The following is a 13,952-nucleotide window of genomic DNA, read 5'->3' on the forward strand; positions in this document are numbered from 1 at the left end:
TCCATATCTAAGAAGCATATATGCCATTCTGAACTACATCCCTTATTCAGACATATTTATTTAGATAAAAGTCAAGAAGTAGTCTATATTTCTGTTCTGGTGATTACAACAAAAGTATTTAAATTTTCTTAAAGTTCCTAAATCTTAAATCTCATTCTTGCCTATTTTCTCAGTTTTACTTTTACATTTTACTCTGCCTGCTAGTGGTGAATTTATTTTTTATTTAAGCTTTACAAATCTGATAATTCATTCCTTTATAAAACTTTGTATAATCTCTCACCATGATTTTCTTAAATATTATTCCTTTTTTAATATTCTTTCTGTTTTCTAAGACATCCATTAGTTATATATTGGGCATTTAAATAACATCAATTTGTCCAAATGGCCATAATTTGGGACATTTAATCATTCTATGTAAATTCTTTAGTTCTGTCTAGTAATAATTTATCTGTTCTAACCTGCTATTACAGTTAATGAATTATTTAACATTTATTTATTGCTTTTGATTAGTTGGTGGCCACTCCTGGTGGTGTACCTGGCAGTGCCCTGCCTCTACACAGATGAAAACCTTACCTCCTTTACTATCTTTTAATCTCTAAAAACTTTTTTGGAGTGGAAGGTTGGGACCACACTCTGGTGCTCAGGGACTACTCGCAGTTCAGATGCTACTTGAGATCAAATTTGACCTCCTAGAAGACAAATCTGCACTCAGCCTACTTATCTCTCTCTGACTCTGAAATTAAATAATTTAACTTTCTCTAGATATATCTCCCAAAATATACATTTTGAATATCTCTAGTATATTCTGATATCTTCTTTGTGGCCTATGTTTATAATTTATATTATTTTAATACCATGTGGATTAATTTCTATTACTTTCTTCTTCCATTATTTTCCCTTATATGCTTTCTTGACTTGTGTTTCATAATTTTGATGTGTGAGCAAATATTTAATTTTATTTCTTCCTCTACGAAATTCTGTGAACTATATGCTGGTCATGCTAATGACTCAAGAATAGACACTGGGCTAGAAAGTTTATGCTTTTGTTTCTGTAAAGTGCCACAGAGAGCTACTAACCTAGTATGACATTTTAGTGTTAAGTTGTGACATTTGGCATTTCCTGGCATTTGTATTCCAAATATTCAAGCAGAAACCTTTTTATTTATCCCACAAAAAGTTCAGGCTTAGATTAATTTCCTGTTGGACTCCGATTTGGATAGTCAGATTTATTTTTGTGTTGAACTTTTTCACTGAAGTTGTTGGCCTTGTGGACTTCACTCAAAGAAGGAACCAACTCTATTCCAAGTTGAGATCCTATTAAATAAGAAGTGTTATCTCTAGTTCTTGTTTAGTCACTAAAGTAAATGCCTTAGTCTTGGTGTGCAGGTATTTTGTTCAGTTTTGACTACTGGGGTATACTGTAAGAAGCTCCTTCTTCTTCTTTTTTTTCTTTTTTTCTTTTTTTTTTTTTTTGGTTTTTGGACCACACCCGGCGGTGCTCAGGGGTTACTCCTGTCTGTCTGCTCAGAAATAGCTCCTGGCAGGCACGGGGGACCATATGGGACACCGGGATTCGAACCGACCACCTTTGGTCCTGGATCAGCTGCTTGCAAGGCAAATGCCGCTGTGCTATCTCTCCAGGCCCGAAGTTCTTTCTTCTATATATTTTTTCCTTCACATATGCTACTTTGCATTTTACCCAGTATAACTAGCATTATAATGGGATGTATTTTGGGTTACTTGGCTTCTTCTCCAGCATAAATTATATATATGCATATACAGACTATATTTTAAAACTACACCTGGTGATGCTCTGGGCTTTCTCCTGGCTCTGTGATAAACTTCTGGTAGTGCTGTAAATGGCAGTACTGTAAATGGTACCAGTGATATAGAGTCTGCAGCTTATAAGACAATAGTATTATCTTTTCAGCTAATTATGTCCTTTAAACTGAAGAAATTTTTCTAGTGACAAAGATAAAATTTTAAATATATTTGGACCAGGGGTGTGACTTAAAGTTAAAGCACATGTATGAGGCCTTGGGTTAAGATCATGACACTATAAAAAAAATAATGAAAGGGGCTGGAGAGGTGGTACACTATTAGGGTGCTTGCCTTGCTCGAGGTTGACCTAGGTTTGACCTATATGGTCCCTTGAGCTCCATCAGGAGTGGTTCCTGACCATAAAGCCAAGAATAAGCCCTGAGCACTGCCAAGTGCGATCCCAATACAAAACAAAACAAGTATCAGATATTAAAACACTTTTCATAAATTGTCAATTGCTTAGGATGATGACAAATTGGTACTGCATGTGAAATAGTTAGGAATTCTGGAGGTCATTTTTAGTATGCTAATAAAATTTAATTTATTTAGTTTTGGTTTTTGGATCATACCCCACTGACTGTTGCTCAGGGATTACTCTTGGCTTTCTGTTTGGGGATCATTCTCAGTTCTATTTGGGAGACCCTGTAGTGCCAAGAATTAATATTGGGTCTCAACATGAGAAGCATACATCACAACCCATTGAGCTCTCTCTGGTCCTACCCCAAACTTTTATGTAAGGTTCATAGAAATGTATTTTTGGTAGACTGTGTAGTTGATTAATTATATAACTTTATTTACTGATAATTGGGTACTGGATGAAGATAAAGTGATATGAGTGCAAACCACATTGTCTAAAAAGGAGAGAGAAAGAGAAGGGTGGGGGGGGGACAGAGTGCTTGTCTTAGAGGCAGGCAGGGGTTAGGAGGTTAGGGGAACTGGGGACATTGGTAGTGAGAAATATTCATGATTGAAGGGGGGCATACATTATAAGACTAAAATTTAATAACTGTGGACATAGTGTAATACTTTTTAAAATGTATAAATTCAACATATGAGCTTAGATTTCTTTTGTGAGTAGTAGTAGGATTACCCTACTATTTGAGGATATTACCCTATCCTCAAAAGTTATACTCACCAAATCATGCAAGAAAGCTCAGTCCCCTGAAGTTCTCATTGTTACTCTAAAGTTTTTAATAGTAATTTTTTGACCAGAAACTAAAAGTGTTGATTTAAAATAACACTCTAAATTATCCTAGAAAGATGCCCTAAGTGCAGGCAATACTAGATTGCACAATTTCATTAATTTGAATATTAATTACTCAATTCATAATTTGTTGTTTAGAGAGCTATTAGATTGAAATCTGATGGTCACCAGGGGTCATGTAAAGAGAAGGAACAAATTTAGGAACTCACATGTTCAATGTGCTCTGTCACATTATCTTAACCCAGGTACCTACATTATTTTATTTTATTTAGTTTTGGTTTCTTGGGCCACACCTGGAAGTACTCAGAGGTTACTCCTGGCTCTGTACTCAGGTATTATCTCTAACAGGCTCGGGGAAGCATATGGGGTGCTGAGAAATTGATTCAGGATCGTCATATGCAGATAAATGACCTACCTGCTGTATTTGGCCCACACAATTTATATTTTGAATTATTTTTATATAATGCAAAATATAACGAATATTCTATATGCTCCTCAATAGAGAAAATATTGGTATGGAAATGGAATTTTATAGTTTAAAATTATATTTTATATATAGTTATAATATATATATATTTGGTTTTTGATTCACACCTGGCAGCGCTCAGGGGTTACTCCTGGCTCTACGCTCAGAAATTGCTCCTGGTAGGCTCAAAGGGGGACCATATGGGATGCTGGAATTTGAACCACTGACTTTCTATTTGTAAGACAAACACCTTACCTCCATGCTATCTCATATATACATATATATATATATTGCTGGCCCCAGTATATATATTATAATTTTTATATATAGTTTAATTTATATTCTATAAATTCATTTTATACATTTGGTTTTTCCCTCTAGAAAGGTGCTATCTATGAAAAGCAATACTTGGGGCTGGTGAGGTGGCGCTAGAGGTAAGGTGTTTGCCTTGTAAGCTCTAGCCAAGGAAGGACCTCGGTTGGATCCCCCGGTGTCCCATATGGTCCTCCAAGCCAGGGACAATTTCTGAGCACTTAGTCAGGAGTAACCCCTGAGCATCAAATGGGTGTGGCCCAAAAAACAAAACAAAACAAAAAAAAGCAAAACTTTTTGTATTTTTATTTATGAAAATATTGCAAATTATAACTTGAATATTCTATATGCTCCTCAATAGAGAAAATATTGGTATGAAAATGGAATTTTATCCTTTTATATTATATTCTATGTACATATTATATTAATTTTATATTCATTATATATCTTTGGTTTTTACCTCTAGAGAGGTACTCTCTATGAAGAGAAATAATTTTTGTATTTTTATTTATGAATACATTGCTGACAACTTAATACCATCTATCACATATAGGTACTCAAAATTAATTGGGATATAAATCAGTCAATTTTTGCTTCCTAGTTTATAAATCAGGGTGATAATTCATGTTTCTTCATTTTTTTAACTTTGATAGATGAGAATAAAAGGGATTTAGGTATGCTAAATATATTGATTTATCAGATTGATTTATCACCACTTATAGAATATCACCAACTACCATTTTTGAAAGCATACTGTGACCTAGCCTTCAAATGTCTGAGCTTCCATAGTAAACAAATCTGTTACCAGTTCCGTATACAATATCTCTCTGAAAGCAGCAGAAAACATACAACATTGGGTATTGAGAAAAAGTTCATACCTCATTTTTTTCTTTGAGTTTTGTGATCATAACAATCACAGGACTGTCTTCCTGCCAAACCATCTGCCAGAAATCATTCACAGTGTTGATCATGGGCCCCTGTGTGGCGATGAAGGCCTTCTCTTGACCGCTATAGCCCTGGTTCAAGTAAGGAGACAAAAAATACTGGCTTTGATATTTAACATTTACACTTAAGTTTGGGCTAGGCAAAGAGCTTTATAAAAATGTTATTCTGCCAGTCTCAAAACAGCACAGGCTTGAGTGGTGTTGTTGATTCTAGTGGCACAATTCACAGGCTCCCCTCTAGCAATTTATAGTTTTGAGATTCATAACACTCTGTCCTTACTCAATCACACCAATTAGATGCCTGTAGTAGTCAAAATAAAACTGACTGTAAAAGTCTGATTACCAACATTTATAATTGATCGATATAAACGTGATAATACTAACAGCAAGAAACACCTTATGAATAATCCAAAAAAACAAAAATTGAGCTGCTCTCAGGGGAAAATGTAAACGAAGATTCAAAATAGTGCTTATCACCAAAAAAAGCTTATTTATTACTTACCCTAATATAATTTGCATTAATGTAGGTACTCAATGAATCAGTTACATTTTTTGGTTTTAAACACACTCTGCTGAGGGGATCTAAGGGTGAAAACAAGAAAGAAAAAGTTAAATAGATTTCTTTTTAAATTCCATTAAACATCAATAGCTAGTACATTAGCACACAATTAATGGATGTCTTAACTTTAAGGCATATTTGTCATTGTGTCTATGTAGGTTTATCTATCTTTGGATCTATCTTTTTATTGCAGAACATTTGGGCCCATCTTGTCCTCTGATTATGATATTAATCTTGCCTACAGACTGAGAAAAAATTAGCTTAATATTATTTTTTCTGGACTTCTTATCCTGTTTCTCATTCATACTTTTTTTCTTTAGATTTTTGATTTGCCATGTTTCTCCAATACCCTATTCTGAATTCCTTTCAGAAACAAAGCAGGGAGAATTCTACAGTCCACATCTTTCTCTATCTTATCTCATTAGATCCTTATATTCTAACTGGCCACAGGCCTCTTGGTTTTCCAAGATGAAAAAATAAATTCATTAGGTGCAAGACATTGTGCTATCAGTTGAGGATTAATGGTGGGGCAAAGCCAGGAAAGAAAGAGATTATAAAAATAAAAAATGTTTCCTTTCATGAAGGTCAGTATGTTTATAAAATAACATTTGAGTCTATTCGATGTCAGACTATCCTCAAAGCTTTTAGATCTGTTGCTATTATTTTTAATAATAGTAAGAAAAACAATAAATTGCATTGTTTCATTAATTTTTCAAGTAGAAATTCTAGAAGAGACAAGCAGAATAATTTGTCCCGGTATACAGTTAGTATGTAATGGAGCTGGCTGTAAAACTATATATTCTAACTCAGGAGTTCCTTTCACCACCATATTCTGCTCCTCCCCTAATGATAAAATTCCCATATAATTTGACAAATACAATACAACACAATATATTGTCTCAATGGTTACTCAGATCTATTATTGAATTACAACAAATTGATAATTGCTCAGTTTCCTTTTTCAGTGGAATGTGGTATAAAAGCTAAAGGACAGTAGAGAAGCACCCTTTCCTCGATTATTAGCATTTCTGGCAATAATGCACTGGTACTGAGTACTCTTTCTCAGAAAGAGATTTCAGAGAATTTCTTACACTTCAGTGCCAAAATAAGACAAACAAAAGAGGAAGTCAGATAGAAAGTACTATAGAAAGAAAATATTATAAACTACATGTGAGTAGGATCTGGAGTTATTAAAAAAATCTAAGTGGATTTGGTACAACTTTTTAAAAGCTTTATTTTAAAAATAACCTTACAAGTAATTGACATTAAGGATAATCACCTATAGCTCATTTAATGTAATTAAAATATAGGAAAAATAAATATTACTTTCTAGGTATACTAGATCTACTTTTTCCTGATGACTTATCACTTATGACTGACCGTCACACTGGAACATGTATTTGCTGTCACAGGAAGTTTTAGTGGGCACTGCTGAATTGGCAGTGTAAAATCATAAGGATGTAGAAACCCACTTCTTCAGAACCAAATGAAAATTATAAGAAAAAAAGCCTTTATGTATATTTCCTTTAGACACATATCTTATTGTCATAAGGAATGATACAGCTATTTGAATCTCTACTTATTCTTATTATTTGGCGGCATTTTATTATTTTATTGACAAAATAGACTTGTTTTAGTATTTATTCTTATATAATATAAAACTTAACAGATAGAAATGCTACAGATATTAAAAAATTTTAATATGAGATAAGGGGTAATAAGTTGGGGCCAGAGCGATGCCACAGTGGTAGGGCATTTGCCTTGCACAAGGCTGACTCTGGAACAGACCATGGTTCAATCCCTGGAGTCCCATATGGTCCCAAGCCAGGAGTAATTTCTGAACGCATTGCCAGGAGTAACCTCCGAGCATCATCAGGTGTGGCCCACCCAAAAAAACCATAAAAATTTTGTAAAAAAAAAAAAAGTAAGGAATAATAAGTTGAGATCTTTTATTTTAGTTGTTTTATTTATAATTTTATACATGATATATAAAATTATATATAATTATTGAAATAATTCCCAGAGATGGGGGCCAGAAGGTCTGGCTCAAGATATGAAACTCACCACAAAGAGTGGTGAGTGCAGTTAGAAAAATAACTATGCTGAGAACTATCATAACAATGCCAGTGAGTGAGGGATGTAGAAAGCCTGTCTCAAATACAGGCAGGGGGTGGTAAGGGAAGAGATGGGGCACTGTTGAGGGGAAGGTTGCACAATGAAGGGGGTGTTTTTGTTAGGACTGAAATCCGATGACAATTTTGTTTGTGATCATGGTGTTTAAATAAATAAATTATTAAAAATATTTTAAAAAATAGGGGCTGGAGAGATAGCATAGCAGTAGGACGTTTGCCTTGTATGTGGCTGACCTGGGAGGGACCTGGTTTGATTCCCTGCACCCCACAGAGTCCCCCAGCCTGCCAGGGGCATTTTCTGAGTGCAGAGCCTAAAGTAACCCCTGAGGACCAGCGAGTGAGACCCAAAAACCAGTCAATCAATAACTAAAATTAAAAGAAACAAAAATAAATTTTGATATAATGAATGTGTATTCATCTTATGTTGTTTTTATACTTGTAGAAATTGACTACTAATTTTGTGACTAGAAGAAATACATTAAAGAAATACATTAAATAAAAGAAATATATTCCATGTATAATTATTATATTTTATTGTGCAAATAAGTTCAAATCGACACATTATCGTTTTTTTTCCATAGGTTTTGTGATTTAAAATAGATTCTTTCATCACTAGCATTTGTTAATATTACAAAATAATTGTGATATAAAGTTGACGTAAGCACTGTGATCTATGGTTTAGAATGCTGAGTCAGTCTGACTCTGTCCTTAGTGAAAGCACACAAATTTAATTGAATCTCGGCCATCCATGATTCTGCTTCAAAGCATCCTCAAATTTTAGAATCTTAGAAAGATATGTATGCTGGGAAATATTTAAACTTAATAATTAATTGTAGGTGAAAACAACAAAAGCAATATAGTCCTTTCAGATCTATTTGATAAGTGTTATTTTATGCAGTGTTTCAAACTTGTCTCATCTTAGAGTCTAAGGTAAGTCTTTGAGAATAGTTTGCGTAAGCGTTTCAAATTCTTTCATTATTATTTTTATTTTCAGGCAGTAGTGTAGCATGTCCAAGCTGTATTTACTAAACTAGGTTTTGTGCAACAGACTGTGGATATGGCATTCAGACCAAAGACATTTTCAATAGAAAAATTCATCATTTTCAACATCAGTTGTCAACACAGGTGCCCTGGTTCAAGTGCTCCACCCAGTTCTGGGAATGGAAAAACTGACACAGAACCATGAAGCACTTGGCTGATATCATCTGGGCAGGAAATAGAGAAGACTAAATTTATAAATAATCCTAACAATTTTCATATCCTTCTAAGATGACCTGACTAAATATAATAATTACAATGAATACACATTCCCTCGTTACATGTTTGCTAAGTTTTTGATTAAAAAATCTTGATATAAAGAGAAGAGCACATAATAGCTCTAGCAAATAATATTTTTCCTCCCTTCAGTCAGCTGTAGTTATAAAATATATTTAAGCAATAATGGGATGATCCTAAACATGTTTAATTATATTTCCAGCTTAAATATTTTAGTTTAATTTGTGTTTATTTTTGGTGGTGGTGGTGGGGGGTGTTGGGCCACACTCGATGGTGCTCAGAGATTACTCCTGGCTGTACACAGAAATTGCTCTTGGCAGGCTTGGGGGACAATATGGGATGCCGAGGTTGGAACCTGGGTCTGTCCTGAGTCAGTTGAGTGCAAAGCAAATGCCCTACAGCTGTGCTATCACTTTGAAACCCAGCTCAAATATTTTTAGTGAACTTAAAACTGTCTTCATCTTTACTGGGAGGGGAGATCACAAAATGTCATTAACAGTAATTCTTATGAAAATGAAGAATTTGATGTCCAAGGAGGGATAGCTATGTTTGCCTTGCAATGGACTGACCCGAGTTTGAATCCTGGCATCTGAGTTATTTTGAGTTAATGTTTGTATGAGAAGTGAGGCAGTTGAATTTTATTTTTTGCTCGTGGATATCCAGTGGCCTTAGACAATTTGTTAGGTAAACTATCTTTTTCCATTGATTTATTTTTAAACAATCAGTTGTCCATAATGTTTAGCACATGAGAGTTTTAGTGTGCCTATTGGATTGATGAGTTGATCATTATAGCTATAAAAATAGTTTTTACCCTTGACATTTAAGATCATGTAGATAATTATTAGTCTTGGTATGTGTTTGTGTATGAGGATATTGTGGGCCTGGAAATAAGTGAGTTGGGATGAATGTGGGAAGGCTGTACTTTACAATGCAAACTACTCGCTCTAGAAAACTTACTTGGCAAAATTGTCTTATAGCGATTTTTAGTTCCATGACGAGGAATGTCAATTTCTTTGGGATCCACAAAGTTCATTGGTATTTCCTGCAAAAACACATAATATCAAATTAACATATCTAATGCTGTCACAAAGAAAATCTTCACAGGGGGCCATTTGATCCAGAGCACTATTGGACTTCAAAGTCATTAGTAAAACAACAGATTACCATTTCTGGTTAGCCAACACCCTTCCTTTCATAAACATATCACTGCCTCCTGACAAACGAATTCTAAGAAATTATGTGTTAGCAAGGTTTATTATGTAGGCAGTTACTAAAGAGATATTGGTTTGCACTTTCATTTATTTTGTTTATTTTTGGGCTGGGGAGAGGGAGTGAAATTTAATTTAAAAGTCCTGTTCTGATAGACTAAGCAGGCAATGGAAACACTGAAATTTTAAAGAATATTTTCACATTTCATCACTTTTTTCATGCAAATCCTGTACCCAAAGTTTCACTCTGGTAGATTCTCTTTTAACATGTGACTCTTTAAGGTAATTGAATTCCTCTCCAACTAGCAAACATGTAGGACTTTTTGGTTGTTTTTCAAGTAGTGATGATGTCCTACCTTTTTTATATTAAGGAATGTTTTACAATGTACTCCCAGCTACTTTTCTGATGCACACCGACAATTTTTATTCAGCATTGCATCTTTCCTGGATACTTGATATAGACCTTTTCAATCATTCAGGGTCATAAACTTCATTTGGATCCACTTCATAGACTAAAGAACTGTCTATGTTTCAATAGTAGGTATACCATACTTGGTGTTATATTTGACTATTCTTTCCTCTTTCTAGATCTCATTTTCTCTAAGCACTACAAAATCTAATTTTAAAATGCATTTTGGTTGGACTGTTAATATCTGAAGAGGACGATAGCAGGTTGAAGCCATTGTCAGATCTTTAACCATTACGCTGGTTGCTAGTATCTGAACCGATCCTGGAGTTGCTTTATTTATTTATTTATTTATTTATTTATTTATTTATTTATTTATTTATTTTGCATGAAACAGATATGACAAGATATACAACTGATTTAAGATGCAAGACAATTTAAATGAGGGGGGAGTTCTTCTTGGGTAGCAGTGTTTAAACCAAAGCTTATCTGTCTCCTTGCTCTCTGTATTGAAACAGGTTTTTGTGAATTGTTATCTTCAACAATAATAATGAATAATTATCATTTTCAGTTCGCAGATCATATTTTCCCATGTTCCTTTTTTAATTATAGAGACTTTATTTCATTAAGGAGTAGAAATGGACAAATATAAAAAAACCAAGGCATCGTCCCTTTACTTCTCAAACACTTTTCTTTGCTGCTTAACCCAATGAGTCAACTCTTGCAGTTGCTTCTAGATTTTCCCCATTTTGCACTCCCCCTTTATCAATATTATATAGTAGACAGCCACTTTATACCAACATCACAATTTATATGGTTGTCTCTAAAAATTCCGAAATATCACTTTCTAATAGTGATCTTTTATTTATTTGTTTATTTTATTATAGAGTGATATTTTGTATATATTTTTTAAATTCTCTTATTCTAACTCAATTTAAGTTAGTTTTGGGGCCACACCTGACTGTGTGCAGGAGTTGCTTCTGGATTTGTTCTCATAGGTCACTTCCTGAGACACAGGGAACAATACATTGTGTCAGGGATCAAACTTAGGTTAGCAGTGTGCAAGGCAAGCACAATACCCACACTATTATCTCTTCAAAAGTCAGCTTTTAAAACACAATATAAAATTTTAAATATGTAGTAAGACTTCAGTGCTCTAGATGAACTGGAAATGCCCCCAACAAGAAGCCTATTTTTTTTTCTATCTAGTTCTTTCTTGCCATTTTTGTCTGGCTAATTTCTACTTATGTTGCCCAAATTTTGTTATCACATTCAAGTTTGACTTCTTATCAATAACTGATGAGATGGAAATTGTACTTAATATTATTTAGCCTTAATCTATAAATGGTCACCATTGTTTATTACAAGAATGGATGCTGAAATGGATGGAGAAACATTTTGGTCTGAGCCTCCACTGCTTTGTCATATACCTACTGAAGATGGAATAATAACGAGCAGGCTTACCATGAATTCACTTTGGAGTAAATGTGAACTTGCCACGACATCCCGTAGCTGTGACTTTGTGAGAATGCGGCTGGCTGATTGCAGATACTCCATGGTTACCTTCTCCCGTGGGGTTGGAACAGCCACAAAAGGTTCAACATTCCCCAAGCTACTCATGTCCAATGTTAGAGATACGTTGGACCCGCGTCTATAAGGGAGAGAAACAGCATTAGGTTAAACACCACATGAATGATATTGGTCATGAAGATTCATCTTTTGCCATAAAAAACCCATTACATGATTAGTTTGAAAGAAAAAAATATTTGAGTGGAACCAATTTTTTTTCTCTTATGGTACCATAGTTGACTATAATCACCATCTGTAGTTATTTTTGCTTTCACAGTTGAAAAATTGTGCTAAATTTTATTAAAGGATCTATTTTTTTTACTGAAACAATATAACTAATAATAAATGTGAATTTAGAGTGCAGAGCAATAATACAGTGATAGTATTTTGCACATGTTTTATCCATGCTTAATCTTGATCCCTATCAGGAGTGATCTCTGAGTGAAGAGCCAGAAGTAAACCCTGAGAACTGCTGGGTATGCCCAAGAAAAACAGACAAGCAAAAATTCAAATAAATGAAAATTTAGAAAAAGCATATATTTTAATTGAGAAACCAGCGTGAAGTAAGTCAACTATAAATGTGTACCTGGGAGTCTAGAATATAAATCATACAGTAATCTAATATTTTTATACTCAAGGCATTTTTGGCACATAAACCTAAAAGGGAAAAATGAACTATTTTGTCTAATTATTGAACTAAAATACAATTTGGGGGTGTGTGGGATTAATAGGTTTGTAGAATTGATTTGAGCCCAACTCCTCTCAGTATATACCTTATTACTTATTGGTTGGAAACATCTTTGAATGTAGTACCTTGGATTGGTGTTTAGAACACTTGGTCTCACCTCCAGGTGTGGTTATTATTTTTCAGATTAAATACTTGTGTGTGTGTGTGTGTGTGTGTGTGTGTGTGTGTGTGTGTGTGTTGTTTTCCAGACCTTATATTTGCTTCCAGATTTGAGTCTCTCCAGTGTTTCAGTTTTAGATCCCGAGGATTTTATTCTATACCGGGGCATAACCAGCAATACTTAAGAGTTACTCTTGGTTCTACACTCAGAAATTACCCAAAGCAGGTTTAGGGGATCACATGGGATGCTGGGAATAGAACCCAGGTTGGCCACGTGCAAGACAAATGCCTTATCCACTGTGCTATCACTCTGGCCCCTAAAATAGAATTTTTAAATATGTATTATTTATTACTTCTGGGCCAATTACTAAAATATCTAAATATATAAAATTATATATTCCATGTACATGTGCATAATTATATCTTTATATGTAAATTTAATATGTATACATACAATGATAAATTCTCTGGTAAACCTATTGAGGACTATAAAGACAATACAATTTCTATTTCCTTCGGGGCCGGCAAGGTGGTGCTAGAGGTAAGGTGTCTGCCTTGCAAGCGCTAGCCAAGGAAGGACCGTGGTTTGATCCCCCGGTGTCCCATATGGTTCCCCCCAAGCCAGGGGCAATTTCTGAGCGCTTAGCCAGGAGTAACCCCTGAGCGTCAAACGGGTGTGGCCCGAACCCCCCCCTAAAAAAACCCCACAATTCTATTTCCTTCAATATTTCCCTCCTTTTGTTGGGAGGTGAGGTGGTCATGACTCGTAATAAAGGTTCCATGTTTTGAACAGCAGGTGAATTACAGAAATGACATTATGTTGAACCAGGAAGTAGTAATAAGTGCATATGTGATAAATAAGCTCTGTCAAAGTCAGAGATTATATTTAGAATCTTAAATTTATGGGGATCATATGTCAGTCTTAGGTAATCAAATATGGTACCAAGTGTGTTTGGTGTCCAAGAAAATAAATAACAGAAAAAAATATATCAAGACAAATTTGAGTAAAGACAGTCAAAATAAATTTTGGGCCCTGCAAATTATTTCCTTTGAAAGGCATTTCACATACATATTAAGAGAAACATCACATATAAATACTGTCAAGTCACTAGAGCTTAATTAATAGAATAAACAACACAATTGTCATCATTTTATTGTTTCTATAGATCTGCCTCTGGTTGTAGCTTTCGCACCATTCCACAATTTTAT

General features: G+C 34.5%; 1 protein-coding gene across 1 annotated transcript in view; it reads right to left on the reverse strand.

Annotated features, from left to right (window-relative positions):
• PTPRR (protein tyrosine phosphatase receptor type R) overlaps positions 1 to 13,952 on the reverse strand; it is a 357,511-nt gene that overhangs the window by 109,119 nt on the left and 234,440 nt on the right. Inside the window, exons 7-10 of the mRNA XM_049782793.1 lie at positions 11,792 to 11,978; positions 9,671 to 9,755; positions 5,250 to 5,329; positions 4,682 to 4,819 (exon numbers count right to left, since the gene is read on the reverse strand). Of these exons, the coding sequence (XP_049638750.1) occupies positions 4,682 to 4,819; positions 5,250 to 5,329; positions 9,671 to 9,755; positions 11,792 to 11,978 (490 nt within the window). The remainder of the gene's footprint in view (positions 1 to 4,681; positions 4,820 to 5,249; positions 5,330 to 9,670; positions 9,756 to 11,791; positions 11,979 to 13,952) is intronic.

The sequence above is a fragment of the Suncus etruscus genome, chromosome 11 (genome assembly GCF_024139225.1).
Source record: "Suncus etruscus isolate mSunEtr1 chromosome 11, mSunEtr1.pri.cur, whole genome shotgun sequence".
In the NCBI taxonomy this organism is placed as follows: Eukaryota; Metazoa; Chordata; class Mammalia; order Eulipotyphla; family Soricidae; genus Suncus; species Suncus etruscus.